At 43.5% G+C, this 24,672-nt stretch overlaps 1 protein-coding gene across 1 annotated transcript in view; it reads left to right on the plus strand.

Moving 5' to 3' along the window:
* The window catches only part of trabd2b (TraB domain containing 2B), a 69,793-nt gene extending 54,795 nt beyond the window's left edge, over window positions 1–14,998 (plus strand). The window contains exons 5-7 of the mRNA XM_071917612.2: window positions 9,389–9,485; window positions 12,882–13,169; window positions 14,047–14,998. Coding sequence (XP_071773713.1) covers window positions 9,389–9,485; window positions 12,882–13,169; window positions 14,047–14,281 — 620 coding nt within the window. The 3' untranslated portion in view covers window positions 14,282–14,998. The remainder of the gene's footprint in view (window positions 1–9,388; window positions 9,486–12,881; window positions 13,170–14,046) is intronic.
* The last annotated feature ends 9,674 nt before the right edge of the window (window positions 14,999–24,672 follow it).

Genomic DNA, 24,672 nt, shown 5'->3' on the forward strand with positions numbered 1-24,672 from the left:
CATGCTGTCTTCTCCTCCTCGAAGTGCGGGAACATTTTATGAAGTGACAGAGATACTGCGTATGTGGGTCGTGTGTGTGTGTGTGTGTGTGTGTCTGTGTGTTGTGTGTGTATTCCTTGTAGAGAGAGAGGAGGAAAAGACAAATAGAGAGAGAGAGACAGAGAGAGATTATTAGTACTTTCCCTCTGACAGTTTTGGGCTTAGTGAGCATTTAAATTTTGTTTTTACAGGTGTGTGGCTTGACCTAGAAGGTAGCGTTGTTTGCTGTAGTTTGAAAGTGCAAAGTGTTACTGTATATATTTGTTTGGTCCAACAGAGGTACCTCTGTCCTGCCCCACTGCCCACTACCTACCCCATAGGATGAAAATGTCCCTTCCTGCGCTCCCACCGCACCCCTTCCCACCCCAGATCACTCCACCCCACCCCATATCACCCCACCCCACCCCATATCACCCCACCCCACCCCACATCACCCCACCCCACCCCACATCACCCGACCCCACCTACATCTCCCTCCCTGATGCTGACAATGCACAGGCCCTGTCTCCTGTAGTACTGGGTTGAGGCCTCAGATACATCTCCTCTCTCTCTATCTATTTCTATCTATCTCTATCTGTCTCTCTCTCCACACAGAAACACACACACACACACACACACACACACACACACACACAGAAGCACTCACTCATAAAGTCTGCATGATATTTAGCTGCCCACAATTCCAAACTAAAGAGGTGCGATATTAAAACTTAATCTTATCATCAGTCATGTGGCTATTAGCGGACCAGCCGCGCCCCATCACTCTCCCTAACATTAATGTAAATGCTTCTCTGACTGACTATATATAAGTACCTCTTATCTTCAAAAAGTCAAACTTTTCAGGAATTGAGATTAACTGGTGGATTTTCTCTTTCACACCCATGCATTTTTGAAAATGTGAACTGGGTTTTAATGGCTTTCGCTGGCCCGGGGGTCATGGAAATTACTTATTACATGAAAGCGTAAAGAAAATGAAAAACACGCAAATATTAGTAATGGGATTCTTGCGTGACAGCGCTGAAAGGGAGGCCAAACATTATGGGAGAAATCTTCCATTTCATTTAATGATGTGTTCAAATGAAGAACCATATGTTCGCTTTGATATTTTTTGAACGTCTAATGTGTGCACGTCCAGTTGTATAACCAATCCAAATCACTTTGACTGTGAATATTATACAGTGCATCACCTGAAAAACCTTGAAAAACCCACACTACTGCCTTTAACTGTGAATGCACACAACATCTGACAATATTGGAAAACATCAGTCATCTGAAACAAGAACATCTGAAACTTATATGGCTAGTTTTCTGAAAAATTCTTTACTGGACCATTAAATTACTATTTGATAGTATAAGACTCTCAGATGATCTTACCATATTCCCTTATGCTTTGGGTCTAAAACTGACAGTATCTCTCTCACGTTAAGCAGGTGGAGGGATGGATTATTAGATCTGTCTGTCTCTGTTTTCCCTGGTCTGTATACTCTTTCACTATTTGTAAAAAAATAAATAAATAAATAACTCTTGTGTCTGGCCCATGTGAGCTTTTGCCCTCTTGTAAATGTAAACCACACAACCTTGTTAGCTTTGAGGGTTAGCATGCATACCTTTTAAGGTATTAGTTAACATCAGCGAAGTGCTGGTTGGATTCACCCACGCTATTTCGCTATTTTTCATAAACAATACAGTTAGCTCTTGTGGGGCCCATGTAAGGTTTTGCCATCTTGTAAAAGTTCAGGAATGTAACTTTGTGGGTTAGCGTGCAAACATCTTATGGTAACTGTTAGTTAAAGTTAGCGTAGCGCTGGTTGGATTCCCAGCTGTAATTAGATCAGTACAGCTCATTAGCTTGTTCAAAGATTACACACTTCATTAGCATCTGAAACAACATCTCATAGCCTATTTAGAGCCAATAAGCTTAACGCTACATTTCACTAAAACATGGACACGTCAGTCTTGCTTTTTGATCTTAAGAGCATTGATGTAGCCTACATGCACACAGCAAACTAATGCACAATCCCCACAGATGTAGGCAGATACTATAATACAATGGTTCTCAGAGTCCTGCTATAATACATTGGTATCTACCATTACACACGTACGCGCACTCATAAACACGCACTTCCACACACACGCATTCACACACTCACACACTTCCGTGCAAACATGTACACACATACCGTCCGTAGGCTACGTACGTCCTCACATACCTACACACTTACACACTTACTTTTATCTATTGGCTCATGTCTGCCGGGCAGCGTCTGTGAAAGCTATGCCAATAACACACACACACACACACACACACACACACACACACACACACACACACAAAGACACAAAAATATGCGCTCAATTCACACACACATTAAACACACATACAAGCACTTGCCATTTTGACTGTAATGACAGGAAATCTGTCACTGATTATTTTGTACCTATGCTTACATTAAGAAGCTAAACGTCCCGTCTAAAGGAACTGAAGGTAACTGGAACTGGACTGAAAGAGAGGGTGGGGGAGGGTGAGGAGGTGAAGGGTGGAGGAGAGGAAATGAGCCGATGGAGCAAGAATGAGATGAGAGAGATAAAGAGAGCCATGAGACTCTGTGGGGATGCCATGGCTTCCGTCACGTGTGTGTGTGTGTGTGTGTGTATTTTAGTGTGTGTCTATGTCTGTGTATGTATGGGTACATCTGTGTGCATATGTACAGTACGTGTGTTAGCGAATGGACGTGTATGCGTGTGCATTTATGTGTGTGTGTGTGTGTGTGTGTGTGTGTGTGTGTGTGTGTGTCCATAAGAAAGGAGCCTTTCTCCAGTAGTCTACCAGCTGCCCCCTATCCTCCTCTCCGCCCAGCAGAGAGAAAGAAGGTAAAGACCACAGCTGACAGGCACAAAAACAAACTATGGGGGCAATTTTCACTAAATGTTTTAATCCCACTGCGGGCTCAGCTCTCCCCTCCCTGCTTCACCTCTCTTTCTCTCTGTATTTCTCTGCCTCTTTCTATCTTTCTATCCCTCCTCCACCCAATCCTTTCTCTCTTTCTTTCTCTATTTACCCCTTTCCCTCTCTGTGTCCTTTTCTTTTTCCCTCTCCCCAACCACTTACTCCTTCTCTCTCTCTCTCTCTCTCTCTGCCCACCAGGAGAGCTTTGCAGATTGCGGCGGCAGGCTCACACAGTCTAAATATTTAAACGTGGGGAAACACTTTAAAGCCTCTAACACTGAACCGCTGAGCCGTCCCTCCAGCCTTTTCTGACATGGCCCCGTGTCAGTCAGGCCCACCGCACCGGTTGGCCTTTGGATCCGACCCCCACTCCCCACGGATCTCTGCATTTGACCGGAACTTCAACCAGAACTTGGACGTGAAGCGTCCCGTCAACAGCCGTCACTCATAGCACCTCAGCGCGGTGCGGAGAGCGAGAGACAGACGTGGTGCTGCATGCATAGGAAGTGAAATCATTATGGAGATGAGGAATGAGGGAGGGATGGGAGGAGAGGAGAGGAGGGGAGGGGAGGGGGGGAGCCGAGGGGAAAGACTCCAAAATTCCTATTAATCCCCGCTACTAAACCAGAGCCGGAGAGGACTGTGCAGTGGAATTTACCACTGTGCCTTTTTAGATTTACACATCAAGCGAGAGCCGTGAGCCGTTTTTCGAGGCAATGGTTCAGCTATGTCCGATGCGCGGCGGGTAGCTGTTTCTCCGGCTCCGCTCTGTTAATCCGAAGGCTGCTGTGTGATTTATGGAGGGATCACGGTACAGTAAAAGTGTAAATGGACACCCAGGGCAAGACGCAGGGATGCAGGGCTTATTAAAATCTTTGTTGCATTACTCACATGTTGAAGAGAATAAAAAAAGAGTGGTAGCGCTTTAGAGAAGAGGGCTGAGTCTGAGAGACTTTGCCTTTAGCACCTCGCTCTCCATACACACACACACACACACACACACACACACACACCCACACTCACACACACACACAGAGGTACGCAAACACACCGTTACACACACACACACACACACACACACTCAGGCACACCCATGCAAACACACGTGCAGCACACACAAACAGGCTTCCATGTGCATGCACTCATACACACACATTAATCAAACATGTATTGATGCACTAACACACCCATCCCCATGTTCACACACACCGCACACACACACACACACACACACACACACACACATTGGAGCACATTTCCAAAACCAATCTGGAGAGGAATACACCCTTGTCCTCTCTGGGGTGGTGGAGTCGTTTTTTCTTCTCTGTCCACCGGCTTACTCTTTCCATTGCATCCTCTCTTCTTTTCTCTCCGTTTTTCCCCTCATCTCTTCATTTCTCTTTTCTTTCATCTGTTGTTCCAATGGCTGGGAGGCAACAGCTTGTGTTTGTTTGGACCGTACTGTAGCAACAGTAGGCTACCCAGCATGCACTCTGGGTGGAGGGTCTACGTCAATGCACTCACTCCCTCCTTCCCTCCAATTCCCTCCATTATCTATCTATCTATCTATCTATCTATCTATCCCTCCCTCTCCATTCTCAGATCCTGCTCTCCATCTACTCCTCCTTGCCTTTCTCCTTCTCTTTCTACCTCCCTCTTTCCTTCTTTTTCTCCCTTCATTCACTCCCTCAATCTACTCTCCATATACTGTATATCTATCCATGCTGTCCCGGGTTCCTTTCCTCCCTCCTTCCATTCCCTCCATTCAACCATTCATCTATCCATTCATACCCTCCTCCCTTTCTCATTTTCACTTCCCTTTTTACTGCTGGTGTTTTATTTTGTGGTTGAGATTTTCTTATCAGGTGGTCCGCCCACAAGCCCTAGTGCATATCAGTTGATCCATTGTTTACATGGTGTAATTGCATACACTTCTGGGCAAACTGAAAAATATGTTTTTTTCGTTTTGGATCACTCTCTCACTTCTAATTGGGTCACTGTTGCCTCCCTTCCTCTCCCTCTCTCTTTCTGTACTGTACTACTTGCTTCTCGTCACTCTTTACGGGAGATGTTGACAGGTTGTATGGAGGGATGTAGAGAGGGAAGGATGGAGGGATGGATGGAGGGAAGAAGGAGACATGGAGCCTGGGGTGGAGGCACGGAGGGAGGGGTGGAGAGATGGAGGGAGGGGTGGAGGTGTGGAGGGAGGGGTGGAGGAGTGCAGGCCCAGGCTAGGTGTGAGTAACGAGGTGCTGACATGGCTGGAGTCGGGCCCATGGAGCCAGAGCCTGGGTGGCAACTGGGGAGACATGCTGCAACACCTCTCTCTCTCTCTCTCTCTCTCTCTCTCTCTCTCTCTCTCTCTCTCTCTCTCTCTCTCTCTCTTACTCACAGACATGTACACACTCACACACACACACATTTGCACAGACAGACAAGAGAGGAAGAATGACAGACAGAAAGACAAACAAATGGTGGAAGACAGACAGAGAGAGATGCTTTGAGAATGCATGATGAAGAATGCAAGACTGCAAAGCCAGACAGATAAATAGACAGGACTGAGACGCCAGTAAACACACACACACAGACAGACAGAAGGAGAAGTGGAGTACATTAGGTCACTACTGTAAGCAGGAATCAGGATGGAGAGGTTATTAAACAGAGGAGTAACTCGGTCATTAACTCTGCTGTTAGGAGCCACAGGAGGGGGAACACCCTGGAAGGTAGCGTACACACTGCAAAAAGTCATGCTAGCTCCTACTAAGAAGATTTAAATATTATTATAAAGAAAATATTTAAGGCATTTCTGCTTTATTTGAGTGCTGACAGTAGAGAGAGGCAAGAAAGACTGGAAAGTCAGATGATATGTGACAGTGGCTGTGAGCGCTTTGAACCCTTGCCACAAGTGCTTCTGCCTTATCCTGAGCCACCCAGAATACCTTTATTCAACATTTAAAGTAGCTCTTAAACACTGTACTAGTTACAAAAAACATCTCATACACAGTATACCCATTAAATAACTAAGCAAGTGGCCGTAAAGTTTTGCCATATAGTTTAAAAGTGGTAATCTTCAATATCCTTGTTTAGTTTTTTTCTTTTTTTTGTTTGTTTGGCAACATCTTTGGTGCTAAGCAGTCATTGCTGTGGTGTTTTTGCACTGCACATCCCAGAGATCACTTCGCAATCAAAGATACTGTAATGTCTTTTCTTGGATTTTCTGTTGATGAAAACCATGAGGGTTTTTCCCGGGAAAGAGCTACCCGACAGCAGGTGTTTAAAGCAGCGAATGTAAAAGCTTTCAAGATCTGGGAGTTGGTTGAATTGGCAAAGGAGAGTAGCAGATTACTTTGGATTACCCCTAAAAGTAAATGTAAGCATTTCAGTGCCAGTAGCAACATGTTTTACAGTGTGCTCCACCAGTGCAGTCAGCCTACAGGCGCTGCATGCAGCAGGAGCAGGAAGGAGCGATTAGCAGCCAGGACCTCTCATTACGCCTCGGCTAATGGAGCTGTTTGTTGGGCCTGGCCTCTGCTTTAGACAGCTTCTTAGCACCGCTCTGTTTACTGTCTGCATACTCCGTCAACAAACACACCAGCCCAGAGTCCCACACACACTCATCAAGGGCTGTTGTCTCCGTAATCACACACACGCACACACGGGTGAACCACACACACAACTGAACTACACACACATGCCACTGCTGTCGGATGAAAACCTTCTATTTTTAAAATGTCACTGGCTTTTTCGGACCAAAGAAAAGCCGCTTTGTTTTTAGCTTTATTACCAGGAATTTTTCAGTTTTGAAAGGGTTTATAAGCTCAAGGGTTGTAGAAATTTCTCAACCCATAGAACACCATGCAATCCTTCAAGTGAACTTAAAAACATGAAAATGACCTAAATTGGAGTTACAAGGTTTTCACCCGACAGCGACGAGTGTGTTTGTGTGTGGGCGCACACGCACACATGCAAGTGTTTGTCTGTATGTAGGTTATTCATGCGTGTTTGTGTGTGTTTTGGTTGTGTTGTAGACAAATGTGTTTGCACTGCCGGTGTGTTTGTTTGCGTATAGGTGTGGTCGTTTACTTGTAGGGTTGTTTAAGGAGTGGGTGCATGTTTACTGGATGCTGTTTACTGGATCCTGAAAACAACAAAGAGACTATACACTGCAAAGGATACTTAGTGGAATGAATGTTTAAAGAATGTAAAATTTAGAGCAGGTGTGTCTTGGCCGCTAGGAAAACACTGTGGTCGTCTGGCGGCTGTAAGGGAGATGACAATCTCATCACGAAACACACATATACACACATATAAGGAGTCACTGTCAGTCTGTGGTGAGCACTCGCTGCTTTGTCTGTGTGTGTGTGTGTTATGCATGACAGCAGAGCAGAGGAAATCAAGGCAGCACATCAAACAGTCAGCTTGACCTCACACCCCGCGAACACACAGGAGGTGTTCTTCTCTGCCCCGGCCTTCACAGCCTCATAACTGAAATTAATGAAATAGCTGCTTGACACAGATATGAGCGTGGTTGAGTCTGTCAGCGCCCAGTCACTGAACGAGCTGACTTTGGCCCGGCTGTCCGCTGACGAGGAAGGGATGAAAGAAAACGAGAAGAATGTGGAGAGGAGAGGAGAGGAGAGAGGAGAGGAGAGGAGAAAATTAAAAGAGGAAAGGAGAAGAGAGGAGAGGAAAAGGTACAGAAAAGGAATGGTAAAGAGAGGAAAAAATACAGAAAATGTGTTGGCACGGAGCCCCTCACCACTCTCACAGACACACATGTACTTGTTCCTTTATATCTGTGTTCCTTTTGTATTTATTCATATGCTTTTTTATTCATTGTTGTTACTCTTTTGTACTATGGCCTTAACATTTGTTGTTGCTTTTTTATACTCGTGTATAAGTTTTGAAAGGATTTACGTTAGCCTAAACCTAAACCTAAACCTAACCCTAACCCTTATTGCTATACTTATCAGGACCCTCACTGACAACCTAATTCTAATCTTAACCCTAAACCCAAACCCTAATCCCAAACTAACTTTAATCCTTACTTTATCCTAATCATACAGTAATCCCAATTCTAAATACCTCCTTTAAGAAATGAAGACTGGCAAAATGTCCTCACTTCGGAGGTTTTTCCTCATATTTCTCTTTCTCCCTGCGAAGACATTTGTTCCTCATAAGCACAGCAATACGAGAACACACACATACACACACACACACAAACACACACCCCCACCTTCACCCAGACAAAAACTTGCGCTCGCTCCTCTGTGTAATCTGCCCGTCTGATCTGGCCGACACTCTGTGGTTAGTAGCCTCTCTCCTCACTCCGCAGCCAATCGCAGCGCTGCCTTTGAACTCGGCGGCCAAGAAAGTGTAACCCAGCGTGCCGCTTTTTTCTCCTTTCAGGAATGATCAGAAACATTATAATGGTAAAATTGGCAGGGGGTGAGGGGCTGAGTGGGAAGGGGGGGGGCTGACAAAAAGCGAGTAAGAGGCTTGAATATTGTCAACGTGCTGTTAATAAGCTGTGGCGGCGAGCTGAGGTGTGTGTGTGTATGTGTGCGTGTACATGCATATGTGGGTACCTGAATTCTTGCGTGTGCATCTGTCAGAGTGTGTGTGTGTGTGCAGTGGAGGTGATGTCAGGCTACATTACAGCTTATTGCCGGGTTGAGTGACGCGCAGGATTATCGGCTGATGGGAGAAATAAAAAAAAGCTTTCATCAGCGTGGGGCCGGGGCGCGCCTGTTTGATGTCAGACTGGAGGAATCATATACAAGGTGAAGGAAAGGAGGGGAGGAGGAGGTGAAGGCAGGAGGTTGAGTGCCGACAATATGGGGTCATTACACAGCAACAAGTGCACCCAGTAGATCAAATGGCGAGCGTGCGTTTGAACAGCCCCCGCTATCTCACAGATCCTCCTCAAGCCTCCACAAGCCTTTGTTTCATACCTCTACCTACTGCAGTGCTATCAACGCCACAATCTAGCAAAGTATCCCCACACCTTGGATGGAAAAATATCTGCCCTGGCGGGGGGGGGGATCCACCGACTGTGAGGCATTTCCGGTGTTGAAGACCCGGGGCCCCATGCATAAAAATGTTCTATGAGTCTGGCTGAGATGCCATCGTATCATTTTCCTAGAATATGTTTAAAAATAGCTAAGATTTTATGCGCGGTTTGAAAACTGAAAAACACTGGAGAGGATTAAATTGCTGTTTCTGGCATCAAGATACATTTTTTTTATAAATCTCAACCTGGCTCGGGTTTTGGTCGTAAGCACAAAGTTTGAGCATAATAAAACTTAATCTACATTTTAACTGTTTTTTTTTTTTTTACAGTAAAATGTCTCTCGCTTCCCTTGAATCTGTCATGACCTTTGGCCTTCTGTCCACTGTTAGGTCACTTCCTGGGGAACCACAGCGTGCTGGACATCCTGAGGCAGGAGGGCTACGAGATCGTCCACACGCCCTCCGATCACCAGGAGCCAATCACAGAGTGAGTAGGCAGATAGACTGTAACAGATTACATGAAGTGGGATTACAGTACTGTGGTTATGAAAAAAATAACTCTAATCGTGTTGGGTTAATAATGAAAATGTTTGATGAGAAAATGGCATTCACATTGTGAGGGTTAGGGTAAAGTTATGGACACTGACAAACTTCTACACATCTTAAAATCATAATTGATAATGGTTGTTAGTTATGGTGACAGCACTATTTAAATCCCATTCTGTAAATTGGAATAAATGTGTTTTAAACTAATTCTATTCATTTTGGAGGCAAAATAATCAACAAGTAACTTCAAGTAATTAAATTATGTTGCTGAGTACTGAGTATTGGATTGTACTGATTACAAGTTTGAGCAAGTAATCAGTAATCTCTAGCAGATTACATTTTGAAAGTAAACCTCCCAAGCTTGCTAACCTGACAGGATGATGCATAGAAAACAGGAGGAGGGTGTGTTTATGTGCCAGCATCGCTTTGATAACTTTATGGATTGTGAAACAGACCATTTGTGCACCCTTACTTGTTGGCAGGCATGCAGATACATGTGGGCATACATCATCACACAGCTGCTCAAACACACACACACACACACACACACACACACACAGACAGAGGGAGAGAGACAGAATCTACCCCCCAACAACTTTATCGGTCCACATCCGTCATTTTCTCTCTAGAGTCAAGACCTCTGTCGATTTATTGAAGTGTAGTTCAGATATTCTCCAATTCGTACTCTGTTACAAATAAAGCGCAGCTATGCAGGAATCCTTTGATACCTCCTCACCTTCCTCCCTCCCTCCTTCCCTCCCTCCCTTCCTCACCTTCCTCCCTCCCTCCCTCCCTCCCTCCCTTCCTCACCTTCCTCCCTCCCTCCCTCCCTCCCTCCCTCCACTGCCTGCCAGCAACAAGCTGCCAGAGGTGGTTCTGCCCATTCTCAGCAGCCACTGGTACCATGGTACACACAAATACACACACACACACACACACACACACATGCATGAGGGGTGAGAGGACTGTGCCAAGGAGCAGGGGAGTGCGGTTGTACACACATACACACATATACACACCTCACACAGAGGCTTGGCTTCTGTCCTGCAGCATCTCCTCACACAAACCCTAAACTACCATACAGCCATCTATGTGTGTGTGTGTGTGTATGTGTGTGTGTGTGTGTGTGTGTGTTCGGGGTGGTGGGGGGAAGGTGGTTGAGTGGGTGTGTGGGGTTGTGGGTATGTGTAGTGGTGCATGTTTATGTGTGTGTGTGTGTGTATATGAAGGACATGTGTATGTGTACTGTATGTGCTTGCATGTGTAGTGGTGTGCGTGTGTGTTTGGGAGTGTGTGTATGGATGTCTGCGTATGTGTATCAGTATGTTAAGTTTATGTGTATGTGTACTGTATGTGTGTGTGTGTGTGTGTGTGTGTGTGTGTGTATGAAGGACGTGTATGTGTACTGTATGTGCTTGCATGTGTAGTGGTGTGCGTGTGTGTTTGGGAGTGTGTGTATGGATGTCTGCGTATGTGTATCAGTATGTTAAGTTTATGTGTATGTGTACTGTATGTGTGTGTGTGTGTGTGTGTGTGTGTGTACACCCCCATTCCTTGGCACAGAGCAGCTCTCCTCACCTAGGGGGTTGATCCGAGGGCCATGCAGGTTGGGCCCATAAAATGGTAACAACAGCCACTTGAACCAGGGTGAAAATGGAAAAACAAGGCACAACAAGGGAAATCTCATAAAAAAAAAAAAACTTCTGCAGTAAAAACATCCCCATCCATCCAGCCATTGCTTTTACAAACTTCCCACTGCAAACTGCAGTTGTAAACGTAGCCTCCCTTGCTCCCGCTCTACCGCCCTGTTTGCAGAGCTGTGGGCTTCAGCCAGTAGTTCTGGTTTAAAAGCTGACAAGTGGACTGACTTATTGCGGTCAGAAAACACACACGTATGCTGCACACACACACACACACGACCACATGCACGCACACATTTGGAGCTCCCTGATATGAGGTGACGTGACAGGCAAGGAAAAACACCACAAGATGGCTGAATGAGAGGTGTTTATGAAAGCTGTTAGCCTCAGACCTGGAGTGTTTCGAACCGATTGGCAAAAGGTCTAACAGTGAGTGATTATATGACTGACAGCCGGAGCAGAGTGAAGCTGGTTTTGGGCTTTATGGTAGCTTGACCGCAGCCTGGAACTATCATCAGTCTGACCCAAGCCGTCAAGACCTGAACAGGGTTTTTAATGCCTCCATGAGTACAAGTGCAGACCATCTAAATCATGATGACCTGAAAGACTAATTACAGTTAATCAAAAATACTGGTGGAAATCAGACCAGAATGCTGACACGATATTAAGATGATAATCAGGCCTAAATACAATAATATTATGATTCTTCACATTTTGTGGTACGCCAAGTGTTGTGATTTGATACTGTGATATAATGCGCTTTACGGTCCTGTTTTTTAGTAGTCAGTAAAAAGCTGAAACGATATACTTTCAGGCGATTAAATCAATCTCACTTTTAAGTAAACAGCCATAAATCAGTTACTACATGAAATTCAAGACCTTTCAGACATCCGACGACTTCAAGGACTTTTTTCATTGTGAGTCAGGAACATATTTTCATATGAACGCCATCATGTGATCTTTAATTAATAGCCTTAAAATATGTATGAATAAAATATCAATACTTGGCATCAGCGCATTAATACAGCATCAAGGGGAAACATGTACTAGTGTATTGATTGCTTGGTTGCCATGGTTTGTTTCAATATAACACCCTATGGGGAAGTGCACTGCAATAGGTTCACTGCTGTTCTGATGATCTTTCCGATATCTCACCCTGAAACAAGAAGTCACATACAAGCCATACTGACACAAAAACAACCAGGGAGGAGGAGAAAGTATGAGTAATGGATGAAAGGAAGAGGAGCATGACATAAGACTGTGAGGAGGACTTGGTGCTCCTGGGTGGTCTGCTTTGGGCAGATGTCATTTTTGACAGAACAGGATGGCCACAAGAGTTACAACTTCCCCTGATGTTGCCTGCTGGGTATTTCTGCCACTCAGTAAACTGTTTACAAGGCCGGGGCTCTTTAGCGGTATTCATGTCCTTGTTTGAAGTTCAAAGTTGGTCCTACGTAGGGAGCATTACAGTGGTCAGAAGCCACAAACAATAGCATTCACTGGCAGCCAATATGGAAACTTGTTGTTAGAAATGATACGATTTTATCAGTTCTGTATTGGAAAGTTCAAGAGTGAGCAATTAACTAACACTTAACCTATGTGCTACTTGATGAGTATGAATTGACTTAGTTAAGAAAAGTAAATTTAGTATCCTTCTGCTCATCCTGTCTTCTCCCTATCTGATTGTCCTGCTCCAGGAGTGTGGCAGAGGGGGAGGAGCCCACAGTGGAGCCCTGGGAGGAGAGCGCTGAGGCGGGTGCAGCATCTCCCGCCGGCTGGGTGACCAGTTCCCCAGAGTTGGAGCTGGAGTTGGAAGACCCGGAGGGCCTGCCTGGCCTGGGGGAGGAGGAGCTGCCCCACATGCTGCTGCCTGACAGCCTGAGCCAGCTAGAGGAGTTCGGACGACACAAACGGCCTCGCAAAGCCCACCGCGGCCACGGGAGACCCCGCCTCTTCAGTGACCTGTGGGTTCGCATCGGGGACGGGTGAGATATGTCACTGTAATCTGAAGATTAACTACAGAGATATTCAACACTATAGAGTTAACTATAGAGATATTCAGCTGTATAAAGTATCAATTTAAGAGATACTCAACTTTACAGATTTAACTATAGAGACATTCAACTTTTTGAAGATTTAACTGAGGAAGTATTCTGCCCCATAAAGATTTAGCCTTAGAGATATTAGAACTCAAGAAAAGAATGATGCATGCGTGTAATTGAAAGACCATATCGTTATTTGATTGGAAACTTATTAGACATGTGGAAGCACTTGTACAAAGCAGTGACAAAAAATACATCAAAGAATTTGTTTTTATATTTTTGGTGTATGATCAGCATGATAACATAGACATTACAACTTCATGCACGGTACCACCTGTGGTAATCACATGCACAACCCACGTTAAAGCTGCACTAGGAACTTTGATTGTTGGAGGCTCCAAATGGCAGCAAGAGGCAACTGTTCTTAAACCATATAACATGACATCAGTAAATTGCACACAGCACGCTCATGTTTACCAACCCAGCTGGACTGGGATCACTTTATACCAAAAGATACCAAAGGGATGAGATCTAATTTTTGTGAGTTTTTAGGAGGCAGATTGCATTAGCTTACATTCATCACTTCTTGTGGGCGGAGAAGATTTCCCGCCAGTGTTCATACCCAACACCAGAATTTCAGTTTGGCAAATAGGGTGACAGGGATAGACAAATAGAGAGAAAGGGATGCTTTTCTCTGTTGCAGCTCCACTTTGTGATTTAGGATGATTTGCTTAGAAACAATCCCTTCACAATCATGCAAACAGAAAATCAATAGGTGCTTGATAAAACCTGATTTCTGGTGTCCTTCTCCTCTCTCCAGCACCACCCCACCGCCTAACATGAGGATAATCAACGGCTACGTGACGGTGGAGCCTCCGTTGACCCGCCAAGAGCAGCGCAGACGGACAGAGCTCTACCCCACGGCGCAACAGCCCAGTCCAGCTTCCTCCACCCAGCCCAGTCCCAGCTCCGCCCAGCCGGGCTTGATACACAGCACACTCACACTCTCCTGTATTCTAGCTTGGCTGTTATCACACATGCTGTTCACCTCCTGACCACACGGTGGAGTTCTCACATAGACAAACACCCAGACACTGCTGTCTCCATACCAGAGCTGTGGAATGTAACTGAACAAGGACACACAAGGAATGACCATCAGCGCATGCAGACAAGAGATGGAGGTGACTGAAAGAGGTGGTGGGAGGACTATTTCAGCCAGGTTGAGAGAGAGCGATCCTACTGTCAGCCTCCAGTACAGGGAGGGGTCAGCCTGTGGAAACGTCAAGTCTTCAGAAACTTTTCAAGTCTCAAAGTATTGTGTGGAATAAGCTCTCAGCCAGGACACAGGCGATGGATGGACTGTTAAGACAAAGTAATGTGTTAGACTCTAGAAGAAAGAGTCTTAAAACCTCATGAAAGTATTATGATAGAATAAAAAAACATAGCACAATTAAGACCTGTAATTTTCAAGAGTTTGTGTGGTGGAGTCCTCCACCTAAGAAAAACTGTAATACTGTATATAAAAAATAATATTGACATTAATGATGAGAATAGACCATACTAATAACTATAACAGCTATAACTCTGTGATAAATGAGTTGAATGCATACAGTAAGACTGTACTGTGTAGGAGGAGGTGGAGCACTCTGTTGCCAGTTTTGTAAATTGTGCATTTTGTTCATAAAGAAATATTGTATATTTATTATTTCTGGAAAAAGAGTATATTTTTCTTGCTTTTGAAGATAATTGAAAAATAAACGTTTGAAAACTTTGTTGAGATTTCTTTGGTAAATATGTGTTTAATCAAAGGAGTTGATCATGCAGGCTGGGTCTCCCTAAAGCACCTTGGAACCCAATCTGAGAAGCTGAATAGAATAGAATAGAATAGAATAGAATAGAATAGAATAGAATAGAATAGATCTGTAGTAGCCTCAAGAGAACTTGAGAACTTGTGATGCGCATAACGAGAGTCAGCAGTACAGAAACACAGACATAATACAACTGAAGTAGCCTATGACTATTAGTTTAATATGTACATATAAATTGTTATGTTTAAGTTTCATGAACTTAATGACATTTGTCAGTCTCATGTTGATTGAATAAACTCTCAGTGGATGAAGTGACAGTATGTGAAAGCCATACATTAGTTTTTGAAGGATTATGAAGCCTTAAGATAAGCATTAGATGTCTTTCTTAAGCTTTCATTGTAAAATTTGGACTAAAGTGAATGTGCGCTATGTTAGCTTGTGATCTGAAAGTTGCAAGGAGATTATTTTTCCACCAGCAAGTCCTTCCCTTCTAGAGCCTGTGTGCATCCACCCATAAATTAACTGAAAAATTCCTTGATTGCAACTTCTGATTGTTTTTATTCTTTTGTAAGTGAGAACATTACTGCTAATGGGATAAAGTAGGCTATGCAACAGGTAATCTCAATCTGCCATCTACTGGCTAAAACTAAGAAAGGAGTTCTCTTTGTGCTCAGGTCATGAGTATAGGGAAGAGAGCTGCCGACTGGAGGATCGTCTGCTCAAATCCCCAGAGTGAATGGGAACACCAAACACCCGCCCTGCCATTGAGTTACCCTTGAGCAAGGCACATAACCCCCAACTGCTGCCCCAACTGTTGCTCAGTGGCTGACAGTTAAGGACTATGGTTGTATTGGGCAGCTCCCAGGTGGGAATGTGCAATGTGAGTAACTGTAGTAATGTGAAACAGCATTATGCACAAAAAATGCATATGTGCCCATCAGAACTCTGCTTATGTGCTTATTTATGACCCTTATTCTAAGGAAGGTTGTATTAAGTGTAAACCTAAACAAGTGAAAAACATTATTTTTATCCTTTCTCTTTCTCATAGTCAGAACAGAATGTGTGAGGGACAGGTGGGGCAGATAATGAAAGAAAAAAACCCTGAAATAATAGAGATAGAGGAAGTGGAATGCACTACAAAAGCTATTGCTGGATTTTTATTACTGTAACTGAATCAGGAACTGAACCAGTCTCTCTGTTCTCTGATAAGGTGTGTAAACTTCACATAACAGACAGCTAAAATTATGTTGATGCCCTGGTTGATCTAATTTCACGCCTTCCATCACACTGAGGAGGACAGTGAGTTGGCCAGCCTGATGTTCAGCCTTGGGCCCCTGATGGAGGAAGCTCAATCACTGTTAGTCTTTGGCCTCGACTCTGGAGTGAACAAAAGAGCGCTGCCCGAGAATCTCAGGCTGTGCTTTCGCTTGTACGGAGTTAAAAACTCAGCGGTATGGCTAGGTCATCAAAGTTTAAAACCAATCCTAAATTACACTGGTAGTCAATGAAGTGAAGCTTAAATTGGGATAATATACTGTCTCTTCTGAGTTCCACTCAGGAGCTGGCTGGAGCATTTTGGACTACATTTTAATCTGGAGATACTCTGTGCACAGGGAGTTCAAGTAGACAAGATATGATGAAATAAAAACATATAAATAATAATAATAAAAAAGCATGGATCACAGTTTCCAGCTGAATAAAGGGCAATGATGCTCTAATGTTGGCTCTTACATGCATAACTGTTTTAGCAGTAGTTTGTCTCCTACAGTTTGAAGATACATTGGTAGAGAGTGGGCCAGCACAGTTTTGGGTTTGAGTGCCAACAGTAGTCAGCCAAACTTTGGACGTATTCAGTTGTAAGAAGTTAAGAGACATCCAGCTTTGATGCAGAAAACAGTGAAGATGGCCAACTGCTTCATATCACTTTGGTTTACAGATAGGTACAGCTCGGTATAAAAAATGGACTGGACCCAGAATGGACCCCTGGAGGACACCACAGGTAACTTTGGCCAATGCTGACCTGCAGTGAAAGTTATGTCCTGCAGTTAGGATGAAAACCAGTCTAGAGCAGGATCAGAGAGGCCAACCCAGTGATTACAGTGAAGACTCTCAACTAGCAGGGAATCATCAACAATGTCAAAAGCTGCACTAAGATCTAAGAGCACTAAAACACGATTTTTCCGCATTAGCTGCTAAAAGAAAGTCACTCATCACTACGTTGAAAGCTGTCTCAGTGGTATTAAGCAGATCAAAACTTCTCAAAGAGAAGCTGTTCATTAAAATAACTAATTGGTTAACTACTGTTTTTGTTTCCCAGAAAACGTGTATGGTGATTTAGAGCTCAGTCTGTAACTGTTTAGAGAATGAGGATCAAGAGTGGATTTAGGAGAGATTCAACAACAGCATTATTAAAGTAGCAGGGACAATGCCAGCGTTTAAGAATGAATTATTAATCGCTCAAAGAAATTAAGACATTTATTGGGCAGAATATCAAGGGCACAGGTAGAGGGCTTCATATTGGCTATGGTATTGATTAATGGGTCTGCAGAGACAATATCAAATGCTTCTAATGAGGCAACTTTCTGTGTGGAGACTGCAACGTCTTGAGCAGCTGGAGTGATCTGTGTTTTAATATTGGAAATTTTGTTGACAATGAAGCTTACAGAATCTTTACATTTCTCAGAGAAATGTTCAATACTTTCATTATAAGAGCACCTGTGGTACTGTTAAGAACATTAAAGGAACTCTCCAATTTTAATCTTTTTTTTTTGATGAGGTCAGACATAAATTTGCGTTCTTGCATTTTTTACTTGAAGTGAATTATATTTGAACTTAAACTGAATTATATTTTCTCATGCAAACTTTTAAGATGTCATAGTGAACATGGGGTTTATAGGCTTTTTATTTCCGCTCTGCTTTTTTTCTACAGTTTCTCTTTAAGGCAGAAATATTCTCATATTTGCATTGAGAATTTGTTGAGCTTTTTTTTTTTTTTTTTTACCTTAAAAAGTGCAATAGAATCCAGAATATCCAAGCAGGTAAACTGAAATGATTCTCAATTTTGTCTACATTGAAAGAAGGCAGCATCTTTGCAGCAGAGGAGATGATGTATTCAGAGAATTTGGCTACAGAAATGGGATTGAAAAATGTGAGAGAGACATAGTTAGACTACATGGACCTAGAGCTTAGAGAAGCAGGCTGGAGACTGGAAGGTCACTGCTTCAGAGTCCAGATTGGCCAGGAAAATCTGAGCAAGGAAAGTGAACGATGAATGCTCTCCCTTCCTTCAAGAAGTACCATCAAGTTACCCCTGAGCAGGACACTTGACCCCAGCTGAGCTGCTCAGTGTTAACAGTAGAAGACTCTGTTTGTACTGGGCAGCTCCCAGGCCTGAATGAATCATGCACACTATATTGAGTCCAATCAATCAACACTGGAATCAATCATTTGCATTTATCAGTATGTTCCTCTTCTGTCCATTGCCACGCACACCATTTAAACATAAGAGTTTAGCCAGCCTCTTTGAGACAGAGTTATTTGAAATACATGCATTGGCTAAATTCAGTAGATATTTGCTTTAGACTACTGCAGTTACCACATCCACCACTAAGTGGTGCTAGACTCTCATAATAACTTGGACAAAAGCACAAACATCACAAAGAACTCCCCATGAAATACTGTGAAGATACTGCTTACTACTATAAGATGACTGCTGGTCACACTGAAGACATACAGACAGATGATTGACACTTATCAGATAACTTGGGAGAATGCTTATAGAGACATAATTTTATCTTGTGGTGTAATATACAAATAAACATTAATTTAGTATTAATTCATTCATCAGATATTATTCTGTTGTGGATTTAGGATAAGCCTAAAATGAAAACTTGACCTAATGGTCTAGTCCATATACTTCAGATATAATGTTCATACTGTTTTTGAAATCACTAAGAGATAATTTATATAAATGTAAGTAAAAATAATACATATTTATACATAAATGTATAAAATTATATTTTTCTTACACATATACCCATTAATGTGTCCCTGTAAGTTATTCTCTTCTTATTATGGTCACACAATCTCTGGAAAACCAAGGCATATTCACATATTGTTTTAGGTTTTGCTTTCATAAGGAAAACAGAATATATACCACTTATATTTTATGCCATACATTAGGTGCAGTTCATTTCACATTTCAGAGCACTTTCAAAACAAGAAATGTTATCTTAATTCTGATTGCGTAATAACTCATAACAAAATGCAAGAAATATTTCTTGGCTTGTTTTACTGACTTTTATGGCATAGGGTAAACAGCTGTTTCAATCATTTATGCTGTGTTTGCCCTTGTGTATTTTAATATTTAAATTTAATAAATCCCATTCAGAATGAAATTAATTTTAGTGAATGAACATTTGGGAAATGCAGTACCTGTTAAACTACGCAATATATCAAGCAGTTTCACAAAAACAAAAACAAAAAAGCAGTATAAAATGGTCATGAAAATAATCTAATACAATAGAACGTATTATCATAGTCAACCCTACAATAAAATAAAATATATCACATAGAGTGAACCAACTTAACTGGACACTTCAGTGATAAAATGAATCAATACAATAAACATCATGTGGGTTTAGCTGCAGTGAAATAAATCAAACAGGTAGAGTCACTGCGTCTTAAGTACAGTAAGTGTAATTTGATATAACAGCTAACTGCTAACGAAAGCTTCTTCAGCTGAAAGATAGATTGATTTTAATTGAATGCCTCTAAAATCCCATCAATATTAATTGGACGATAATGACGGTTACATTCCAAACTTTGTTTCAATATCAAGTTTGCTCTGATTTTTCAGGAGAACCATCCTCCCTTTAAACAGTCTCCTCTTGAATGGTTAAGAAGGGCAGAAGAAGTTTTTTAGAAAACAAACAGCTTTTTCGCCCCTTAAGCCAAGACAGGACAATATTTGCCTTAGCTAGAATACCATTTTCCCTGGGCTTTGGGGTGTTGTTTGAGGGAGTGGGGGCCCTGACAGGGTGCACCGAGGGCTGACCCTCACTCTGCCGGGGACACACCGCCAGCCGCATATAAATAAAAGATTACGGCGGAAAATCAATTTCTGAGCAAACTCATTAAAAATGCCCCTCTTCTTAAATGATTCCCGTTTCCTTCCATTCAACCTGTTAACGCTTAGCTGTCCCCCAGAACCGCCCCCACCCCCACCCACCCCCCAACTCTCCCACATCCCACCCTTCCCTCCCGTCTCTCTTCCCTCCATCCTTCCTTTGCCTTGTTGCTCTCCCCCGGTGGTAATTACTTGCACAAGTCGTTTTTTGCCCTTTGATTTGCACCGTTTCACAAATGAAGGTTAAGTTTGTTTAACCGTGGTGGATTTGCCAGTCATGTTAAAGCATATAATGTGGCAGGTCCTTGCTTTCTCCACACACCTCCGGCACCCCCTGGCCCGCTCCCCCCCCCCCCATCCCTCCCTCTTGGCCCGGGCCTCTGGGGGGGCCTCCAAGGTTAAGGCTTACTGGGCCTGAGGAAGCCTGCAGTGGATCAGGCTCCAGACCCATTGACTTGACTGGAGGGGGACCAGGAAGTTGTTAAAAATCACCTCTGGTAAAAGGATTAAGAATCAAACTGCCGTGTTTGCCCTGACAGGACCTTAAGGTGCTCTCGGGAAGCCATTGACAGGATGGGGAGAAAGAGGAGGAGCGAGATAAGGGACCGTTTGTTTTGTTCTGTCCAAGGTCTTACATCAAGAACCTGAAAGCTCGTCGTATTACCATATATACTCCTTTACAATGTATGTTATCATACATAAGGTATAGTAAGACACTGAAAGGAGAAGAAATGTGCAATAGACAAAGACGCATTTCAGCACCGCAGCCTCATCTTTGATCAATACCTCACACAGAGAAAGTCACTGGAGCCAAGGTGAACATCGATCTCAGGCAGCTGGAGTTGTTAAGAGCATTTCAAGTATGTGCTGCTTTGATTGTCGAGCTACAGCTTGCAGAGTGACCACTGCAATAACACATGGAGCAGTTTGTTATCATACAGCCCTAACACATAACAGATTGTGATCACATTCACAGAAACATATTGTTGTCACTCAGCTAATACGATCCATTGTAACACGCGTACGCACTGAAAACCATGCGATGAGCAGAGCTTCTGTTGAGTTATTGCTGAAGGATGTTTACAACAAGGCTTTTTCTAACACTGGATCTGTAATTATGAGTTACAGGGAACGTCTGCCTACCCTAACCATGTCCTGTGTGGTGAATGTTGCCCCATATTCCACAAACAGCTTCGCTTCTCTGTCTGGCCAACAGCAGCCATAAAGCTTTGGAAAAACAAAGTGTATTCAGCCCTGGGCAGATAGCTGCTCTCCCACTAGATAATCCCGTTTGATAAAGTTGATAGCGGGGCCAAAGCGGCGCTGTTTGGTAAGCTCTGTTAACACGCAGCTCCTCTGTGTTTGTGCTGGTTGAGACATTATTCTCTCCTTTTGTCTGAATCCCCTTGAAGATGTGTGGCTTGGAGCAGTAGGATTGGGCTCGGTGGCCTTGGAGGGCCTTAACACAGGTCAGGTGCAAGTCCCCGAGGCAGAGCAAAGCCTGGTGAAGATACGTCAAAGCATTGTTCAATACAAGGGATCATAATGTGTTTTTTTTATTTGACTTTATTTTACATTCACTGTGTTGAGTCACTAAGCTGAACCTCTTCTAGAAAAGATCAAATGAAACAAGGAAGAATCCTTTCTATTAAAGAATATCTGCATAGCAAACAAACTTAGCGTGGATATCACATTGGAAATAGTGTAACTTAGTATGAGAATGTCGGTCCTAAATACAGGCATGTTGCACTATTGGTACTTTCCTCAGACATGACTGTATTGAAGCATAAGGTGAAATAGTTTGCTTTTGAGTGCAGAGGTAGAAGGAGTGAATGTGTACCAAGGAGAGAAGAGTAGGTACAAAGGAGAGAGGAAGACCATGTGTGCTTGTGTGTGTGTGTGTGTGTGTGTGTGTGTGTGTGTGCTTGCGTGTGCATTGAAGGATGGTGGTGAGAGTGTTGTGTTTCACAGGTTTTTGCCATGATGCACTGCTTTATTATTCTGCACAAGGGGCACTTCACATGCGGAATGGGTTCTCTTTGATATCGACAGCAGCTTGAGGGAGAGAGTGCACTCAAAAACAGGCGCGGGCGAATTTATTCTGGGAAAAAAACAGATAGTTGTGTACTTCTCTGGCAGCGGTGGCCGCACATGCGAAGAGCCAACCGCTTTGATGCTCCAGCGGTGACACTCCACACGCTAATGAAATATGGTAATTACAGCCACATGAAAGCCCTCCTAGACAGAGCCAGAGAAAGGGGATAAAAAACAAATATGACTTTATCCAAAGATACCCTCTGTGATTAATTCTTCTTTTCATAAACATATATTTTATGCTGTTCGCTTGCGACAAAGCAGTGTGGGCCATCAGTTGACCCAGGAACTGGCGAGGGGAAAAGGTCCACTGATTAAGAACCCTATTGTTCCCTTTCAATAGAAAACCCTGTCTGCTGGAGAACACAGTATGGAGGAGTGTGGAAAACAGACTGTGCTCTACTGTGCTGCGCTCTGCTCCAACTTACGCCTCTTTCCTAGCAGCAGTAGTGTTTATTCCTGTCTTGAAACTCACCCAATCTGGACTATAAAACCAGCTCCAGAGCTACACCAACACATAGCTCTGTCAAACACCTTAGAAGTCCCATCGGTGGAAAAGCTGGTAACTCGATAGTGGGAGGTGGGATACTTGAAGCTGAGGATTACTGTAAGTTTATACAGGGACAGCTCTAACCATGCTCCTGTATTTGCTGCTCATGTTCACATAGCAAGGCTCCAATTGGCACAGATATTGCTGAGAAACAAAAGCAACAGTGGAGAACGAATAAAAAGGCTAGCCAGTCCCATGACATATTTGTCAGCATTCAGTTGTGTGAGGGAATGAGGGAAAAATGAAGGAACTTTTCCATTTGACCTACCAAAATCTACTGAAAATGACAGAAATCCTGTTAGAGATTCCTCTGGGAAGTAAGGGATTGTTGGCAGCAGCCATGGTATTTTACTGACAGCTAACAACTAGCTGTGGACTGGACAAACAGCTGACAGGTTGATTGTCTGTCGTTGAGTGCGGCCAATACTGGACACCAACATCATCACTTGTCATGAAAGTGTGAAAAATTGCACTTCACCTCACCTCACACTACAGCTGTCACACTACAACAGTTTTATCTTATGACACTGTACCATACCAAGTATCACAATGCCAAGTATGATCACAATACCGAACCAAAGATATAAGGAACTACTTATTGATAAACAGCAGTCCTGTGCATGGTAGCAGGCTAATTGCACAAACTGACAAGTTAACCACCTCTTTCACATGTATATCTTTTTTTTTTGTTTTATATAAATTTGGAAAATAACGTGGACGCATAGAATTTTCCATCTTCCAACACAACCTATAGTCCTGTATAAATCCTGAATTTAGACGCTTATAATACTTTTGACGTGACAATACTTCAGAATCTTTGCTACTACAGGTATGATGATAGTTTGGTATCATGATATTTTAGTAGCACTGAAGTACTGTGCAAGTCCACTTGAAATACACCAACGTGTATTTCATTTATCATGAAGTAGAGAAATTTCACTTGTATACTTGACACATGGAATTTGATGGAGCTGCACGCTGCGCCGCACTCAGCTCACGTCGCTGAAGAGGAGGAGAGGGGAGAGGGAGAGAGCGGAAGAGAATACAAGGGGTGGAGGAGGCCGTGTGTTTGACCATCAGTGTTTGCTCGCAGTCAGACAGCAGAGCAGCCCCCCATCCTGTCACACACACACACACACACACACACACACTTTAGCCTTGCTGGCCTAGTTTCCCAAGAGATGGAGCTAGAGGTCAGGGAGAAGGTGGAGGTCAAATGGGCCCTGATAAGTCCTGCTAATAGAACGGTCTGTGTGTGTGTGTGTGTGTGTGTGTGTGTGTGTATCTGCAAGTGTGAGTGTGTGTGTGTGTCAGGATGGAGGTCTGGGGGTCTGACCAGCTAACTCGGGCTGAATGCTCAGTGAACAAACACGCAGAGATTCACTGTGCTGATGCACATGAGCACAAGTACACACACACACACACACACACTCACACACACACATACACACACTCCAATGTGCGATGTATGCATGCATGCACACTCCTTAAGGTCAGAGCGCGGGGTGAGAATGTTAAACGGCCATCCTGGGGACATCAAATATTTTCCTACCCATCACTATCAGCAAACCACCTGCCTGAAATCTTGAAGTGTATGCGAGCATGTGTGTCTGTGTGTGCGTGTGTGTGTATGTGTGTGTGTGCATGGTGTAGAGGCTGGCTAAACAATGTATATAGGCCTAGCTGATGAAACTGCTCTATCAGTGGCCACACAGAGTGAGACAGACACACGGTTAGGCAGGCAGACAGACAGGCAGGCGATGAGCGGGCGCCAGCGGCCCTGGCACCGCAGACACAAAGCCCCAGACAGACAGATGGAGTTTGGGGTCAGAGTGTGGGCGGTCAGATAGGAGCTCACTACCCAAC

This window comes from Centroberyx gerrardi, chromosome 9 (genome assembly GCF_048128805.1).
Source record: "Centroberyx gerrardi isolate f3 chromosome 9, fCenGer3.hap1.cur.20231027, whole genome shotgun sequence".
Taxonomy (NCBI): domain Eukaryota; kingdom Metazoa; phylum Chordata; class Actinopteri; order Beryciformes; family Berycidae; genus Centroberyx; species Centroberyx gerrardi.